The 20,289-nt window shown below is 37.0% G+C and overlaps 1 protein-coding gene across 3 annotated transcripts in view; it reads left to right on the top strand.

The window, feature by feature from the left end:
- Positions 1–20,289, top strand: part of GLI3 (GLI family zinc finger 3) — a 298,462-nt gene that overhangs the window by 182,227 nt on the left and 95,946 nt on the right. For all 3 annotated transcript variants that reach the window (XM_053926574.1, XM_053926573.2, XM_053926575.2), the window contains one exon: positions 20,009–20,214. In XM_053926574.1, the coding sequence (XP_053782549.1) occupies positions 20,009–20,214 (206 nt within the window). The remainder of the gene's footprint in view (positions 1–20,008; positions 20,215–20,289) is intronic.

Raw genomic sequence — 20,289 nt, 5'->3', positions numbered from 1 at the left:
TAATAAGCCTTTCTGTAGCCAAACAATCAGACATACATAAATGTTTGCTGCTGTAGAATTTCTGACATCAAATAACTAGACAGTTTATATACCTAGCTACAGGGAATGGTTTGATAAATTGTAATTCATCAACTTGGTAGAATATTGAATAATATTTAATCACATTTGAGATGACCACGTTAAAATATGGGTAAATAAATGATTGGTAAATCATTTATAAATCATTTATAAATGGGTAAATAAATCAATGATTACAGCAGCTTCCCCAGTAGATTGCAAGCCATGCTGGTCTAGATCACAGCGTGCATCAACCTGTACCTTTCTTCCCTCAGATCCATAGTTTGCTCCCTCATTTCATGCATTTCCCTGAATAGCGTCTTACCTGAGAGGTCTTCTGTGAAGAACCATCTAATGAATAGCGGTTGGCAAACTCTGGCCTAAGAGCCAAATCCAGCCCATGGCCTATTTTTGTTATTAAAGTTTTATTGGAACACAGTGATTCCCACTTGTTTACTATTGTCTATGGCAGCCTTAGCAATCAAGGACAGAGTAGTTGACACAGAGAATATGGCCCACAAAGCCTAAAATATAAAGTTTGCCAACCCCTGATCTAAGATAACATCCCCTTTTCCAGCTTGCTCTTTTGCATTTACTCTGCCTTATTTTTTTCTCATAAGCAATTGCCACTTTATTCTTATTATAATTTCTACTTTTAAGCTCTTTTATTCCCCAAATTTTTATTGCATATTATGTCTGCACCCCCAAAACATACTTATTTTGGTTATTGTTTCTCATGATAAACTGAAGAAATGTAAAGCCTACCTAATTTTTAAGAACTACCTGAGATTAAAAAAATACCCTTAGTTTGCTGTATGAATGTGGAAATGTATGTGAGTTACAGTTCCTAAACTTGAAACATTTTAATGAGCTGGCAACATAAATCCAGATCAACCAATACAAACTTCATTTTGTAGTAAGAAACATGAAACAAATTAATTGTACTCAAAGGGCATAATATTTATTTCTGTTTTTGCAATTTCTAATGACTGAAATATTGAATTTGGTCACCAGTTACAGAGAAAGTAGGCCCTAGTTACAGTGCATATGCAGAGTCTAAGCTTCATCCAGCTTGTTGGCTAAAATTCCTGTGTTCTTTGTGCTGCTCTCAGCAGTCAGGCTGGGAGCAGATAGTGACTGAAGGTATTCAAGGGCACTGAACCAGAAGCCTCTGGCTCTATAGAGCCTGCTGTCAAACCTGTTGCATGTGCCTGGGGGGTACTGGACTGTAACAGACTTTTTTTTCTTTGAGTACAATGCTTCTACTCATTCTACTCATGTTAAGCCTGGCTTCAAAGAAAGCAGAAATATACTGCCATCATTTTATTTATTTTTTAAATATGTGTTTGAAAAGCTGAACTTTGACAGAATTTGCCCCAACTGGAAGGTACTTTCAGGTTAGGTTATATGATGACTACCACCCACACTGAAGCTGCCTGCAGCTCTTTTTATGTGGCCAGCTCTCCTTCACTTAGGTAACAGAGCCCCATTTTTCCATCTAAACAAAGACATGCCATTTGCTCTAGCTGCACAGTATGCTGTTCATTTCAGACCTTGCCCCAGAAGAACGAAGGGCAGTGACACAGGGCTGCCTGTCATTCATTCCTTTTTTGTTATTGTTGCATCCCCACCCCTGCCCACAGTGAAATTCATACATCAAAAAATAAAATGCTAGGGGATTTGTTTCCAGGAAACTGCTTGCTAACTTTTTGAATCCTAAGTAACAGGTTAGCTAGAGTCTTGCATATTTGGTGACCAAACAAACAAAGCATACTAAAAGGAAATAGCAGGAGAAGGGTCCTTTTTGGAAATCATTCTCTTAGTCCTAAGGTAGGGATGTTTTTGTAGAATATTGACAACTATAGAAAAGAAATTTGAAAAAAATTTTTACCATTTTTAGTTTTACTGCAATCTTTGGTAGAGAAATATCAGAACAATGTTGGGAATCAGTATATTGCAGTTGGATAAAAGTTAACAAGTTAAATGGCTTATGGGTTCTATGTTTACCTCCTTTGTTAACCTAGCTGAATTGGTGATATTGCATGGATTTTTAACTCTGTGTTAAAAAAACATCATGTGTAATGCTGCATCGATATACTGCACTTCTGCCTCTCTCTCTTTACACGCACAAACATATATTGCACACACACAAAGTAGGGAGAAAAGAATACAGAAAGAAAAGTAAGAAGTGGCAGGTCAGTAATGAAAAAATGAAGGTCTGTAATCTAAAGCCATAGATTTTTCTAAAATTTAAACACCTAATACTTGGGGTCATGCCTCATCTCACATGTTTATAAGTTATAGATATTTAAAACTTCATACAGCTGCAGAGAGATTACATATCCATTAAAAATTTCTCAGTTGAGATCACTATAGGGAATAGGAAGCTTAGCCTCTGTCTAAAAATCTAAACAATACCAGAGTGAGTTGTGTATACAGTTGCAACTGAAGGCAATCTTTTAAAGGTTTACCTGTGAGAGTCCCCCAGCTCTAATCATACCTATGAATTGTTCCCTGGAAGCCTAAGGTCACCCTCAGGTAGTAAGAACTCTGTCTGAGGTCAGTTATGCTAATTTAACATATTAGGTCATCCCTGGGGCCAGACCAGGTTAGAGTGTGTCTTGTGCTGCCTGGGAATGAGTTAGGCCAGTAATTTTCAACCGAAGTACGTCAAGAATTTTTAAAACATGCAATACCTGACTATTTAGTTAGGGGCACTGACCTCTTTTCCCTTAGATTGTCCAATAAGAAAAATGATGGCAGCCAATACAACAGTAGCTGTCCCGTGTGAATGAATCAAAATTATACCTGGTTTTGTCAGATCAGCAAAAGTGTATATTTTTGTGTGCTGCAGAATTTTAATAATCTTTGTGTGCCATGAAATGAAATAGGTTGAAAATTACTGAGTTAGGCACGAACTGGAGAACCACCAATACTTTTAAGTACATTCAGGTGATATCCAAATATTACCAAGTTCATCAGAAGTGAACAGTGTTTCTATTATATGGGGGTGGAGGGATGGAGAGAGGCACTGGCAGTTAAATGATTTGCCTCATTTACAAAACAAATCACTGAACTCTGTTGCTTGGATATTTCTGTGATTTACATTTTAAGACAATCCAAAGAAAGCATTCCCAGTTTACTAAAATGCTTCCTGCCTCTATTCAAGGTGATCTCTGGCTCCTCCACAGAATAGAATCCCTATATTCCTAGTCTAAATTGCTTCCAACCCAAACTACACACACCAGTGAAAGTTTTCAGAAGCAAATTCAAAATTGTAAATCATTAGCAAAGGCAATTAGACTTGTAAAGAGGACTCTGATTTTAAAAGGTTTTTCATATTGTAGTTGCCTGGGATATAACAGATTAATATTAGAATTGTATTGAATTATATTAATTCAATTACTGAATTGTATTAATATTTATATTATCTAACATGTTGGGTTTATTTACATTAAGCATTTTGTGTATCTTCATTATTTTTAATATATAATATTAAAATGTTTACACATATACCACTCCGTTCTGTCCATTTTACTTGTGGTAGTCTCTATCTGCCCTTGGGAATGAGTCAATAAAAGTATGCATGATCTTCTTCGTTGATTGAAGTAGTGGAGAGGAAAGAAGGTCAGCCTTAAGTATTGTACTCTTGTTTTAATGATCAAAATATGCTTACCTCAGACTTTGCATTTCAGGACTGCAGGTTACATGTAGTTACCGGATTGAGAGAAGAAGAGTCCAAGTCAATATTCCACTGGAATTGGGGAATTGTGAGGCAGGGGTTGAAAGCAGAGGTCCCACCTCCTGTGAATGGCTGCATTCATTAAGCTCTATGGAGTGATTCTCTCCTAGTCAGATGATTCCCTGGTTGGCAATGTCACATGATCTTTTTGAGAGAGAATTTGCAAAGTGTAAGTTATTGAGCATTCCATGAGTCTTATGTGGATGGCAGGCTGTGTGGATCTGACTTGGGCAGTTTTTTCATAGCCATTACATTTTCTTGTACATGTTTGCACGTACATGCACTTGCAAAGGCCTTCCATTGATCTGAAGAACACTCAGAAGATACATTACACCTTATTTAATTTGGGTTAACTTCCCCACCTCCCCCCATCTCTTGACTGGGCAGACAGAACTTTTTAGTTATTTTGGTTATTGTTTATTTTTCTCTGTTTGTTGGGCAGAGGGAGGTATGTGGAAGTTGACTTGGAGAGAATGAAAAGTAGAAGGTGCCCCCTCCACTTCCCCTCAAGTGTTTTGAGAGAAACGTCCTTTTTGGTCTGTTTGCTTTGCAAGGGTGTCCTCTGATGATGCCTTTGCTGAGGCCCCCACTGAAGTCTCCCCTGTACTCAAGTTTGAGAAAAGGTTATTGGCCCTTCTTTGTTTTCTTTGTTGAACTGTTTACTTTGCTCCCCTCTTCCCATGAGGTTCTCTGGCCTTCTTCTGACAATGCTTTTCTGCCTGAATTACATTCCTCCAAGCCACAGTCTTCAAATTCTTCTAGTCCATTTGATTCTGGCCTATGGGATTAGTCCAGAGCTTCAACCTGCTGTGGGTCTCTGCCAAGCCAAGTGCTTGCTAAGTGCCCCTAACATGGAGACCTAAAGACACTCTGTAACCTCATTAGTGAGAGGGTACTGCTTCATTCCAGGTTAATAACATAGTTGCTGTTGAATCATCACTAGCTTTAAAGTCACTGAAGGACACTACTAGTCATTTGGTTTTCTTCCAATGTGAATATGGCTATTGAAGGAGGGGAACTCAGGTTATTATACATATGCCTACTTCAGTAATGAATCATCCTGGGCAAAGTAGAACAAGAGAGTGTTAGCCCCATTTCAGTTAAATATACATTCAGAAGGAAATTTTGTAATTACTTGCACAAAATATGTAGAAATAATGAATAATGATAATGAAAATTATTCAGATATCTTAATCATAGCCATTACATTTTCTTGTACATGTTTTTTTCTGGAGTACTGTTTATGATAGAGACAGAGATGAACAATTAAACTTAGTAACTTATCAAATAAAAATTAAATATTTGGTCCTTTGTTACAGGCGTTGTTAAAACATTGTGAGACCACTATATAAAATTTAGGTGACTTAAGGGGAAAATTCTGTGAGGGATCTGTTCACCGGTTTTTACCCATTTTTTGTGTGAGAATTTTGACTCTAATGAGAAGGTGGGGTGTACTCTACCTAACTGGAAGCCTGAATGTATTAATAGTGTGCCTGGAAGTAGTTTTGACTTGGAACTTCCCAAAAGAGGACCAAACAGTTTGTAACAAATTATTGAACACACAATCAGTAGTGAAAATTACAGGTTTTTCCTAAAAGAACAGAATAAGGCCCCAAATAGTGTTCTGTTTTCTTGGAATCCTCCTGTTTTCTTGGTGGGCCTGGTTTGAACTGGGCTCTTGGTGTTTGATTTTTGTGAGCCCTAGAAGCCACAGACTTTCTGTGAGTGTCTCTTGGCCAGTGTTCCCTTTGGCAAATAAATGCATTTACTCTGTGGGGTCATGGCCCTTCCTTACACATGGAGGATTTACTTGGAAGATGGAATTAAACCTCTTTTGGCCAGAAGAGGCACTTCCTGCTTGGAGTGGGCTCTGAACGCGATCCCCCACTGAGCCGAAGCACAGCTGCCATGATACTTACTGTAGAACACAATTAAACTTCCTCAGGAGTAGGACTGGAGTGTAGCTTTGCTGAATAATCACCTCTGAGCATACCTGCTCCACACCCAAGATGGTGTTGATTGCATTAGCCAATGATAATGGTTTTTTTCTGGCTTTCAAAAGTATCTTTCCAGAAAATTTAAACATCACTCTTGGCACATAGCTGATGATCCTACTCTTAAAGCCACTTTATAAGCTATTTTTGTAATAAACATGGGCCTCAGTCAAGATTCAATCTCAGCTCTGCCATAAATCAACTAGATCCTTGAACACTTTCCCTGGCCTCTCTGGACCTCCTTGTTTTCATCTGTGAAATGAAGATGTCACATTAAATGATCTAAGAACCCTTAACATTCATGGTTATGGGAAGGTTTAGGTTTGTTGTTTCTATTTTCTCCTGTGTATGGATTCTTAGAAAAGGAGTCTATGAAAATATTGTGGCCCTAATACATACGTGCACACATGCCATTTTTTTTCTTTTGTCCCCCCTTTCATTCTATGATGATCTGCTTGTCTTGCCCAAATGCTGGCCCTCTCCCCTTCATTATTCCTCATACTCCCCATATAACACTGCACATCCTTCCTTAGTCACCAGTGCATAGAGCTGCCACATACTACCTGTGCTATTTGAATGTCATTCATATAGGTTCCCATTGGCATGGAAAGATAACTTGAAAACCATAGCATCTGTTCAACTAACAGCTTCAACAGTGCTAAAATATGATATTTAAGCATATATGCACATATTTTTAGTTGGTTTGAGATGATTTTCCTTTGTTTTTAAAATCATAGACTAGGTTTGAATCCAGCTTAGATATTTACTATCAGATGACTTACTCTGTCCCCACCCGTTTCATTATTCAGTTCCAATTTATATGATGAATTCAAAGAAGGAGCATATAGATGGCACTTAACACAAATCTGTCATATCACAGGTATTTGATAAATGACTGAATTGCCTAATATGTATTTATTATATTACCATATTTAAGTCATCTTTTAAGTTGTACATTCTTTTTTCACGTTTTAACATCTCTGAAATTGGAATGTATCTTACAATCTGCAGTGTTTTATGATTGCTATTGGTGAAGTGTCAGTCACGGGGAAGTTTCTGGTATCTTTCGATAAAATTATTTTGCTGGGATCTTTCTTTTTGTGCAAGTACATGTAAAAGAGTTTTTTAAATAATTATAAATTACAAATTGGAAGTGATAGGGAAGTATTATCATTCTTAGTAGTACTGAAAATAATGGTGTATTTTTAGATCAGTAGCATCTTAGCTTTGATGAAATACAGTATACATCATATGTATTGTGTGTGGGTGGGTGTGTAATCAGCAAAAAAATTATCTCACTGTCAAATTGTTTTCCCCGAGAGCCCAGCCAATTTTTCCTAAATATTATAATAATAGTTGCAGGACTATAAAGTTAAAATGTAAAGAAAATGTCTTCAAAATGTTATTTCTGCCTAAATCATAAAAAATAGAAAAGGAGGACAACTTAAGCCTGGAACAGTATAAAGAAGGGAAGCATGGGCTGCCTGCTGGTTATGTTGGTATATTTGTGCAGATGCATAGCACAGGCTCTCAGAGGGTAAGACTTCATGATTAATGGTGTTTATTCTTGACAGAATCCTCCTTTATTTATCTGCAATACAGTTTAGCGATTTTATCAGGCACCTGAATGAAAAATATTCAGTCATACCAATATTGCAGTGTAAATTGAGTAGAGTCACTTTTTATTATATCTTTTCGCCTTATCATCTGCACAGTAATTTTCTAGCAGAGGTTTGATATGGAAAGGCTGGATTTAGCTGTACTTGACACAAAGCTTCTTCAATTTCCCCTAAAAGTTCAGACTGCTTTAGAAATTATGTGTGTGTGTGTGTGTGTGTGTGTGTGTGTATAATATATAAACCCTCTCTCTTATCCAAGCAATTTCAGGATTTGAAAGAATGAAGATAAAATGAACAAACCTGGATGGGAGAAATGTTAATATAAAAACATCTAATAGCTCTGAACTCACTGGTAAAAGCTTCTTTAGTGTTTAAGCTGTGGCTTAGTACCAAGCCTTTCGCATAGCTACATGGCCCCACTTTCTTCTAAACAATTGGCCATCCAAATCCAATCAACATACAGCCAAACACTTTCATTCTTCTGAGAGTAATAATCAAACCTGGAGTTCAGCTGGCCTGGGGGCAGGGACATCAGTCACTGTGATGATGGCAATGTCATGTAAGAAAGAGGAAAAAAGGAAAGAAAACAATTCTCTATCTGTAGGATACTCAGATAAGGTGTCACTAAATTTTAAACAAACTCTAATGAAGTAACAGGCTTCATAATACTAATTGTAATAAGGGACCATTGCTGGATAGGGACAAATGGTTTAAATCATAGACAACATTGAATTTTAGGACCAAAGGGGATTTTAAACATGATGGTTGAAATGGAGATCATCTTGTTCAAATCCTTACATTTTATAGATGAGAAATGTAAACCCCCCAAAAGTGTTTACAATAGGTCTGTGGTCTTCTGAACAGGCTCTCCCGTGGTAATATGAGCAGGTAATTCTGGCACTTCATTTCATTTCCTGTCAGTGAAATCTGTCCTCACTGTGGATCAGAAGACTTGCTTTCTCTATGAAAGAAGGAGTGCAGGAGAAGACTCTGTGGTTCCTTTCCAAGTGGCCAGACTCATTTCAGTCTTCCAGGGTGTTATTCCCTGTGCCCTGGGCAAAGTTCTCTGAAGCCATGATAACAGTAACTGTAAGAAAAGTATCTCTTTTTGTGGAAGTTAATGCTTCTTTTCTATGGAATAATATAGACAGCTTGTTCCCCAGTACATTAGGTATATTCCTTTTCCATATTTGATTTGTTTTGGAAAATCTTGACATCCTCAAAGGGTTTAAAATTCTGGAATATTGAGAAGTGTGCTTGGGATATAAAGTCTTAGTTAACATGTGGTAAAGGTCTACAAGGTCTACTTCCACTTAAATCTAAAGAGACTGCTTCTTAAAAAGGCCACTATTTTCACTTTAGTAGGACAGAAGTCCCTGGCAACCTTGGTGATTTTATTCTGGAGGAGAGCTATTTAGATAATTAATAATTGTTAGATAATTAATAATAGTTCTTTGATGGACATCATTGTTATCACTTTTTAAGAAAGTTTCTTTAGTCCTGGACAATGGCTCATTTGATTGGAGCATTGTACCGTACACCAAAAGGTTACAGGTTCCATTCCTGGTCAGGGCACCTGCCTGGGTTGCAAGTTCAGTCCCTGGTTTGGGTATGTACAGGAGGCAACCGATCAGTGTTTCTCCCGCCACCTCCAACTCTCAAATCAATAAATATATTCTCAGGTGAGGATTTTAAACAAAGTTGATTTAAAGAATAAGAGAAAGTATGAGTTAGATATCTTGCCAAGGATCACAAGAGACAACTCAAAAAAACTAGTCAGTAGTTACTAGTAATAATAATTATGAGGATTATGATGATAATGGTGATAGTGAAGAAATTCACACCAGTTCCTTTAAGACTGCCCTTGTTAAAGGATTTATTCTATCTAGTTGGTTCTTGAAGTTACATTTACAAAATATAAATTAATAACAGAAGCATACTCTTCTTTCTGGCTCAGAATTCCAGATGCATTCTGTCTTTGAAACAAGTTTCTCTGTACCACCTGTAAGAGGACTCAACTGTTGGGACCTAACTTCTTATTTCTTACTATTTCCACCTAATATCTGAAGCCTCTTCCTGAAAGATTTCTCACTTAAATGACAGATCCTGGAATGAGACTCTTTAAATTTTAAAGATGAATGTTTACATTAAGTTGTTGAGATTTCCTGGCAAATGATCCAAGCACAGGCTTGTTTAGCTAATTAAATCAGGAATTCTAATCTACTCTTGTATGTACTTTAGGGTCCTCTTTCTTTACACCTGGTGGATATTATAGCACATATCCAAAAGTTCCTAAAAAGGATGTCATGGCTGATAGGACCATACTGGAGAACATAACATCTAAACAAACAAATATCACATTTCCCAGGAGTTTTTTTTTTTTAAATCCTTACCCAAGGATATGTTTATTAATTTTTAGAGAGAAAAGATGGGGGAGTGGGAGAGAAAGAAAAACATTGATCCATTGCCTCCCATACATGGCCGAAATAGGAATTGAACCAGCAACCTAGGTATGTGACGAGACTGGCAATTGAACCCACAGCATTTTGATGTGCAGGACAATGCTCCAACCAACTAAGCCACCGCCCCCCCCCCCCCCACCCCAAGGGCTCATACTTTCCAATTTTCTGGATACCTGTAGTTCATGGGACTTGGTAATTTGCGGAGTTACTTGACACTACCTTTCTATTTTTTCCTGTATTTTCTTTTTGGAAAAAGTAATTATTTTGTTATTTTGACTGCTGCTTTTGGGCAGAGGGATTGGTAATTCATCAAATTCTGAAAAATAGGATCTACTAGCATGGAAAATTGGTGGGCATGTCAGAGAAATCAAACTTTGAAATGTTTGTCCCCTCTCCATTTTTTTCTTTTCTCATGGCAATGAAGTTTTGAACTAAAACTACAGAATAACCATGCCCCTGAATTTACTTTTTAGAAAGAAAAAAATCCCACTCGTTTTACTAAAGATCAAGTAAAGCTACTATACTAACCTCTTTGTTTTGTTAGAAGAGGTGGGGTGGGTGCTCCTAGATGCCACCAATGGTGTCAAATAGCTGAACTCACTCTGGTTCCAGAACAATAATATGGGGGGCTGAGGAAATGAGTACACAGGGAGTTGGAGAAAGCAAGGTGACTTTGGCTTTAACCAGCCCCAGAGCTCTAGTAATAGCATCAGTAGGAATGAGCGAGTTGGTTGAGTAGGCCAACTAAGAACTACTAAGAACTTACCATTTGACAGGTATCAGGCTGAAGGCTTTGTGTATACTTTTTTGTCAAAAATTAAATAGTATAGCACTGCTGCTTGTCCATCTAGGTCTGAATAACCTTGTAGCAAAGCAGATTTTGAAAGATCCAGTTTACCCAATACCATAACTGTGAGATCTTGGGACTCTGATGTATAGAACAGCAGATTAAATGAACATAAGTGTACATTCCCTGCCACAGGAGATATGGAGGAGAGTAAGACAGGAGAGCACACCTTCCCACCCCCCATCACCTGCCTGGATAAGGCTGGAGAAAATGTGTCCAAAGGGAAAAGGTAACTATTCAAAGGGAACAGTTTCTACTATTTCAGGGAAAGAAGGGAGAAAGGACTGTGTCCGTCTCTACTGCAAACCAGTTGGGAAGCTCTCTAGCAAACAGAAGCCCATCAAATGTCCCAGCATCTGACCACTGTGGTCAGCTCTCAGTCTCTTTATCTTCAAGGTGTTGAGTTAGGGGAAGATTAGCAACTGCATATCTGAATTTCTCACCTAGGCAACCACAATTGTATTTTCATTAAGGTGGTAGGTATATCTGTGGAATTTCTAAAGGAAGACACAACATATTAGTTCTTCTAATAACTAGTCCTTATAGTTACATTAATTATATATAAATATTAACCATATGTAACACATGTTATAAATATATAATGATATATATTAATTTTATTAATATATAATGGCCCATTAATTTTATTAATTTAAAAACTTACATGACCAATTTTTAATTATTTTTATTTTTCTCCCAAACCATAGTAATTGGGGGAAGGAGAAAAAGATGATTTCTGTTATTATACATTGCAAAAAGAAGGGTATCTTTGTATGGAATATTTGGATTCCATTTGTACAGCAAAAGAGGCCACTAAAAATAATAAATTTGAATATACTCTGTGCCTATGGAACTAAAATATTCAAAACTGATGACAAGTTATTTAGAAACTGGTTTGTCAACTGCCATTTGGATCAAGGATACTGCCTTCTCCACTGGTGCTCTCTTTCTGCCTTGTTTCTAAAATGTTGGAGACACACAGCAGGTTTCTTTATACAAGTGTGAGTTGTACCAGAGGGAAGATGCATTGTAGTCATTTAGCTCCAAGTGCTTATTTGAACCAGTAGTATGTTTGTTAAGAATTCTTTGTAATAACAGTGCATTGCACATTGTAGTTTTGGTGAATGGACTTTCTTTTATATTTGCTCATTATTTTCTTGACCTTGAAATCTCTATTAATGTAGAGTTATATTTACAGTACAGAATAGAGATACATTTTGTCAAATTGTTTTTACAGTCCCCTGAAGAAGAAATAAAATAAGTTTTAACCGTAGACAATTGCATCAGTCTTATAATACTTGCATGACATTGTTTCGGTTGTGAAAGTACATGATTGACATGTATTGTGAACATGTACATGGCTTTGTCCTTTGATTGGCTTAGCAGGAACTTTCCTCCCCTAAAATTAATACATAGAAGCCTATCTTCCATAGTTTACTTTGAGTTTAGACTAATGTGTCAACTAGACAATCTTTGTTTGACAGTAGAAATTATCATAAATAGTGGTATTTTTAAAGTATCAATGTTTTATAAATTAAAAAAATACAAGTGTATATCTATTTGATTTTCAGAACTTAATAGAAATGGTTAACACCACTGTGGACATACAAAATGTATGTATGCTTTTAAAAAATTGGTAATATATAGTATACATAGAGAAAAACCCACATAATATACACATATAGTTCCAGGAATTTTAATGAATCATCAGAGGTAAAACCTGTAACCACCAACTAAGTCTAGCAACAGAACAATTGCCAGCACCACAAAAGTCTACCAGCCCGAAGGTAAAGATTTTCCTGACCATTCTAATGCTAAAGTTTAGATTTGTCTGTTACTGGAACTTAATACAAGTAGGATTATACTCGTACAGTATACTGTATTCTTTTGTGCAAGGCTTTTTATTACTCAGTATTACATTTGTGAGATTTTTTCACTTTGTAATTTGTTCATTTTCATAGATATTTACTACTTCATTGTGTAAGTTATTTACCCTTTCTAATGTTAATAGATATTTGGTTGTTTCCAATTTTAATGTGAATGAATAATGATGCTCTGAATATTCTAGTACATTGTGGCACATGTTCATACATTATATTGGGCATATAACAGGGAAAGGAATTGCTGGATCATAGGTTATACATCAAGTAGATAATGCCCAATTATATTCTAAAGAGGTTATGCCAGCTTACACTCACATTGTTTGAGAGTTTCTATTTCTGCAAATCCTCAACACTTATCAGTCTTTATAATTTTAGCCATTCCAGTGGGTGTTGAATGGTAACTCACTGTGGCTTTAATTTGCACTGCAATGATAAATGATGTTTAGGTACAATTTGTTAAAAGATATTAGGAAAACCTTTTAATATTAAAAGCAAAAGTATAATTTGAAATATACTTTTATTTTGACTGTGTTAGAAGAGCATAATGCCTGAAAAAGTGCTGAAATTAAATATGTTAAAATATTGACACTGGTTCAGTCTGGATAGTGTGGATATAGGGAATGACTATTTTTTTTTAAACCTCTTAACTTTTCCATTCATGGTTATAAACTCCTTTTATATTCAGACATAAATAGAAAAAATAACGAAGTCATTGTCAAAACCTCTTGAAAAGAATGTTTCATAATTAAAACAAATATTTCTTCCTCTCTTTTTCTTTTTTGTTTTTTTGTTAAAGAATGCAGCCATAGCCCTTAAATACTCCATGTAAAAAAATAATTCAGCACCATAGTGTTAGTGTGTACATTAAGCAATGTTTTAACCTTCAGCTTTAGTGGTCATTTCTATCCAAATCATATTTGTATTTTGTAGCACAGTTTACATTCCATATTTTTCATAACCAAGGTGTATCCTGGAAGCCTTCCGTTGGTGGTTTTTGACTGTACTGCTCATCAGATAAAATTTGCTCCTATATACTCCTTATAGATGTATACCTTTCACCCCATATGACTATATATTCTTTGAGAGCAGAGAGCAAATGACCATATATTATATTTCTTGAAAGTCCCAACTGCTGAAATCATAACTGATTCTTAGTAAATGGATTTTCAATAAAATGTCTATGCAATAAATATGTCCTTGAAATATTCATCTGTTTAGTTATGCAGGTAATTTAAAAAAATTGAAATCTAACATGATAACTTTATAAAAAGCCTAAGTAAATTCAAAATTCATGGAAACTATAATTTACCTACAAAGATGATAAAAATGGGATTTAAAACTGATCCATCTTACCAGTTAGGGTCCTGGCAGCTTAAAAGAGTGGATATTTATAAAGGAGTGAACAAGGTTAAAGGCCCCAAAAGTGATCCTAAAGTCCAGCCCCCAGGACTACTGAAAGTTGGAAAAGGTTACTACCCCTAACCTGAAGGTACAGATTGATTCATTGATGGCTGGATCCGAGGAAGAGGGGTCATGCTTCTGGAAAGGTGGCCATGGGAAGAGGGATGCCACTAGCAGATCTCTAGCAATGGAGAGTAAGTTACTGAAATAAATATCCCTGATTGCTCTTCTCTCCATTGCCAGCTTCTGCCAGTGCTTCTCATTAGTAGAATCCAGAGGAAAAATGAGCCAGCTGATTTATACCCTAAAGACCAGCCTTTCTGGGCATGCAGTGGTTCCCAGGTGAAGGATAGTAATTGGAAAGTAACTGGCACAACCCTGGGTACTTTTAAGGGTCACATGATTATTCTGGGACAAAGGTTATCTGGAAGTTCACCTTGAATGGAGGAAAAGAGGAAGTCCAGGATTGTGCAGATTTCCTACAATGTTTATTTTAGTGTATTAGCTGTGGACATTTTAGTTGTTTCCTACACTGTATGGAAAGCAAATTTTTTATTACAAATTTTGGTTTATTAAAACTGTGACTATTGAATAATTTATTAGTTGGTTAAAAATACATTATAAGGGATAACTTCCTTTGTTCTCTGTTAGGCCAGTGCTTGAATAGGAAGAGTGTCTACTTGTTATGGAACGAACAAAGTTAAATAGAAAATAAATTTGTTATATAAAAGCACAACATTTCATTCTTCTGGTAGTTGGAGCCCTCATGCAAATATGTGAGGGGTGTTGTGTACATTTCCAGCATTCTAAGCAACATGAAAGCAAGTTGTAATGATCCAGTATGCAAACCTTGTTTAACACTCTCATAATGAGTCATGCAAGTGATTAAATACTGTGATTTTAATCTTGGCATTTTAGTAACCCAATAAGATAGATGAAAAGGCAGTAACAAATTAGATTATTTAATCATATTTCATTCTAACTAAGAAGGTATTCTCTGCAATGTGTTTTTTTTGAAGTTTATCATAACATAATGTTAGGAATGCTCTAATGAGAATCCTCTACTGTTTTCTTCATAATCTGTTTTCATGACCTTTTAAAAAAATCTCAAGTTAAATTATCTCCACAAACACACAACTTCATATTGTTTTATTGTCTTTTGGGAGAACATCAACACAATCTCCACCTTCTTTTCTGAAATTATACTTCATTTTCCAACATGGAAACAAATGACAGCCACTCATTAGGTCTTTATGGCCTTGGAAAGACAAATAGGTGAGAGCAGTATGAGGGACGTTAACTGTGAGCAGGCATGCTGGATCCACACGCATGAGCCAAGATGCAGAGGTAATGGAACAACCCCTCATCCCCGCAGTTGTGCTCCGGCAGCCCAGATAGCCCTCTACAGCTGGGCATCTCTGGTCCTAGACTAAAGTTAGTATAATTTAGTTTAGAGGGTCACAGTCATATTTCTATACTCTTTGGCTACAACATAAAAGACATGGAATCTCTGTTCTTGGAACAATTCTATGTTTCATAGTTCTTCTCAGTATGTTTCTTGTTGTGGTTTTTCTCTCCATGGTTTGTGCTGACCTCAGTGTTTGAGTTTTGTCCAGCCCCAGAACACAGAGAGAAAAGAAAGCTACAGGCAGAGGAAATATGAGAGGCCAATAGCAATTCTCAAATTATGTATCTTCTAAAAATATAAACCTAGAAACAGACACCTATATGTTTTTTTCTGGTGCTACTGTAATCTTCAAATGAAGGTTTTTATTTTTTAGCAAGCTTGACAAATATTTACCAGGTCAAGTGTATTTGGAAAATTTTGTGGCTGTCTTCCCCACAACTTTCACCTCCTTTTCCTACTGTAGAATTCGCCCTTTGGGTCATAATCTTGAATGGCTCTTGTGCATGGCAATAAACACACATTTACCTATTAAATTAAAGAGGTTAACCTTCCCTCTCAAATTTGCTTTATAGTGAAAAAAATTGATAAATGATCTAGCTTCCAGGCATTTTGCGGTAGCTCTGTTTAGGTGATATTAAAGCAGCTTTGTTGAAAAACTATAATTTAGATATATTTACATCCATTGTCAGGTGATGCTGGAGCCATTATAGTTCTAGGTCGGGTGCTGAGCTTTGGTGGCTTAGAAACTCATTTTTTCAGTCTTCAGCACTAGAAGAGTGTCATGCTTAGCCAACTCACAAGAGCCTGATATGGAAACAGAATTAATCAGTGATCAACTTTCAGTGAGCAGCGAGGAAACTGAAACAACATGTGGACACCTGTTTGCTGAGTTTAGATACACACACATCCTTGAAACTTTTGTTGGGTGGTTCTCACAACCCCATGGGTGTCAGCAACTATTACTATTACCGTTTACTGAGTACCCAGTGCTAGTCATTGATGGCAGCCCTGTAATGGGGCTGCTATTGTTCCATTTTGTGATATCAGGGAACTTCTGCTTAGTGAGACAGTGAATTTGAATTTAGTAATCCTAAATTCAAATGCAGTTCCTTCAAACCTCTTGTATCTAATTACCTAGTTCCTGTTCTTTTTTAATCCTCACCCAAGTACATGCTTCTTTTTTTCTTTATAAGAGAGAGGGAGAGAGGGAGAGAGAGAGGAAGGGACTGAGAGAGGAAAAGAAATTTCAGTATGAGAGAGAAACATCTATCAGTTGCCTATCATACATTCCTGACCAAGGACGAAATCCACAGCCTAGGCATGTGCCCTGACTAGGAATCGAACCTGTGACCTTTTGGTTTACGGGACAAAGCTCCAACCAACTCAGCCACATCAGCCAGGGCCTGAGTTTCTGTTCTTAATGTGGTTTCATAATTTTACTAAGGGGAGGCCTGGCATTTCTAAGGGTGTGCTTCAGAAGCACTGTTACGTAGGGGAGCAAAGCATAAGGTTAGCTTTGAAAAGAAGGTTCCGGTATTTCAGTGTTTGAAAATCACATAGCATGCTGTATATGCCATTCCTAATATGGATGTGTGTGTATATTTCTGTATGAGTATATATGTCTGTATTGTGTATATGTATAGATTAGGAGTGGACTATATTAGCATAGTGTGTGATATACGTGAGAAAAAATAGCACTATTGGATTTACACGTATTTACTTGCCAAGACCCCTACAAAGTAGGTATCTTTCCTTTTGGATCCTTAAGGACAATGAGAGGGTAGGTGTGCTGGCTGAGGTTGCACAGCTGCCATCCATGTCAGTTCCCCTTTAGAACCCAGGCCCTTCATGGTACCATTTATCTAATGGTCTGTCTCACCTGTCTCCGGAAGTCCTAATGACCCCTCACTGGGTAACTGGTACTGAGCAATTTGCTATTCATGTCCTGGGGATGGCAGACTTTGAACCAGATGGTTTCTTTCTTCAGGGCAGTTGATTAACTTACAGCTTTCTTACTTGCATTCCTTTCTGAAAGCACGTCTCACCACCTTATTTAGAACTAAATGATCCAGTATCTCTTCAGCACCATGTCTTTGGAAGTGGCATGTGTGATTATGGCATTCCTAGAGTGGGTGAAGTTGCCTGACTTTATCTCCAGGAGGAATCAACTGTCTTCCCTGGTGTTGTTTCTTACCCATGTTTCTGCCAGGAAAGATGTGACCAGATTTTGATTCCTTCTCGTGGCAGCCCTTTTAATAGTTATTTTCAGTCTTCTTGTGGAAACGGTCAAATGAGGGTGAAGGCCTGGGTGCAGACATCAGACATCCACGAACTTGAGAAAACTGTCGGTCATCTCCTTCCTGGCTTCCTTGCTTCTTTGGGTTATGACTGACCAATTCTACCCTATATGATTTTTTTAACATTCTATTTTATTTACTTTTAGAGAGAGAGGAAGGGAGGGAAAAAGAGAATTTTCATCCTGTTCTACATGCTGATTTTTTTTCCCATGTGTGATTCTTCAAAATGGACTCTATGCCTCTAAAATTTTTTTACTACTCTTCTTTTTTTTTCTGGAATTTCAGAAAAATAAGTTTTCAATTTTTGTATAAACTGGAAATAAAAGCAAGTATGAAATACTATTGCTTCACTGATTTTTAGATCATATTCAGACCCATTTTGTAGTGGATCACAAAAGCTTGTCTAGGAGATATCATCTCATGAATTTCTTGAAATGTCTACTTTCAACATTTTTGCTGCACCGATCTCTCATCATATATCTACAAGTAGGTTTATACTTTGTAATAATTATTTTTAAACCAGATTGGAAGGTTGATTTTCCTTTCTGGTAGAAATGAACTAATGAATTGGAGCATCCCCTGTGCTCTAAAGTAGCACCATATTTAAATAGAGCTTAGAATTTAATCAATAGCACACTTGATTTGTAGTAAAAAGCTAAAATAGGATACTCTATTAGGTTATACCGATTTTATTTAAAATACAAGTAATTTTACTGATTTCTGAGTGAGTGTGGAAAGCCTCAAGTTGTTTTGAAAAGAAAGCTATTTTCTGGTGCTGAGTTTTCACTCTTCCCACATGTAAATTTAGAAAACTGGATTTTTATTTTATTTCACCAAAAGTGGCATCTGAATAACAAATAAAAAGCCTCTTTTTTTAGTTCAAAGTAAAAAAAAAATGATTAAGAAGGAGTAAGCAAGAAAATCCCCCCCATTCACCCCCATATTTTAATCTCTTTTATTTTCTACTGAGAGAAAATTCATTATCCGATTTTTGGTCTCATTTATTTCATTGCCTCTGCTGTGCACCTACTTGGTGGAGCTGGCTTCTTCCAAGATTGTATTCTGACAGGGTGATGGGGCCTAGAGCCTGGCCATCAGTATGCACTTGCTTTGAGAGGCAAGATGAGAAAATATGTTTCCCCTCCCTTTCATTTTACTCTTAAAGCCAGTGGTGTAAGAGGAATTTGCCATTCTCAGTAGATCTGTCTGTATCTTGGCTTCTCCTTTTTATGGCATTGCCCTCCATGAATGAGAAAAAAGAAAGTGCAAAGTGTTTAACCTGTCATGGTCAGTTCACTGGATTATCCACACAAAACAATTTCTATTTAACAGGGAGCAAGGCAGGGAAGGGCATTGTACAGACTGACCATTCTAGAAATGCCTGTCCCAGGGGCTTCCGGGGTGCCTGTGGGAGTACCAGGAGGGGATTGACAGCAAGATGTATTTGAGAATTTATTTTCATCAGCTTAAAGTGTACAGTCTACTTTAGCTCACTATAACCAAGACATGAGCTTGATCAAAACCTCATTCTTTGCTGACTTTCTAACCCCAGGAGCACTTAATTATTGATTATTCACTGAAAATGGCTAATCAGGATGTCATATGAAATATGAGTGTGAGAGGAAACTGACTCTTATTGCTGCTTTTCAGAGAGAAGGAGTTGCCTTCAACAAAGTGAGACCCGGATCTATAAAACTGGGTTTACTCATACTGCAAAATGTAGCGTAAAGCTCGAGCATGGATATATAGAGTGTCTGGTTTCACATTTTTTACAGACTTTTGCAATTAGTCACCTTTCCTATTTGTGGGCAACTTTGCCATATGCATGCTCAGCCTTACAGTCTAGACATATTTGCTTCTCTTCTCTCCTCGCTCCTCTCCTCTTCTTTCTCTTCTCTTTTTAATGAAACACCGTAATGGTGAGAGGTAAGTTTTTAATGGTGAACTTAATATTCAGGTCAAATGGAAAATATGAACTCAGCAGCTACTTTAAGCTCAGATGCTTGTTGTTTAGTATTTCTTCTAATCAGAAAAGCCAAAGGCAGCCCTTTATTTTTCTATACTTTAAGTGTCATAAAATATCTCAAAGGTCAATTTTTCTCTGGCAAATAATTGTATAGTAGTGTTCTACCTGCATTATGTCACTGTAATTTCAAGGTACTAAAATATATATATGCCTGATATTTTTTCCCCCAAGACACTTTAAGTTCACTTAAACTCTTATTTTTTTCACAGCTTCTGCCTGTGGGGATACTTGTTACAAGCAAACCTCTGTATCTGGTTTTCTTTTTTACCTAGGCCCTCTGCTTTATCTAGTAGCCCAACATATTCGGACCTGCCCTTCATTAGGATCTCCCCACACCGGAACCCTGCTGCAGCTTCTGAGTCCCCCTTCAGCCCTCCACATCCTTATATCAACCCTTACATGGACTACATCCGGTCTCTGCACAGCAGTCCGTCCCTCTCTATGATCTCTGCAGCCCGGGGACTGAGTCCCACAGATGGTAAGTCTCAGACCAACCCATTCTGCTTCCACACATCAGAACACCTTCTCCCTCTGCCTCATCTGGGGCATGGTG

The sequence above is a fragment of the Desmodus rotundus genome, chromosome 6 (genome assembly GCF_022682495.2).
Source record: "Desmodus rotundus isolate HL8 chromosome 6, HLdesRot8A.1, whole genome shotgun sequence".
NCBI lineage: Eukaryota > Metazoa > Chordata > Mammalia > Chiroptera > Phyllostomidae > Desmodus > Desmodus rotundus.
This window is presented reverse-complemented; position numbering and strand designations above follow the sequence as displayed.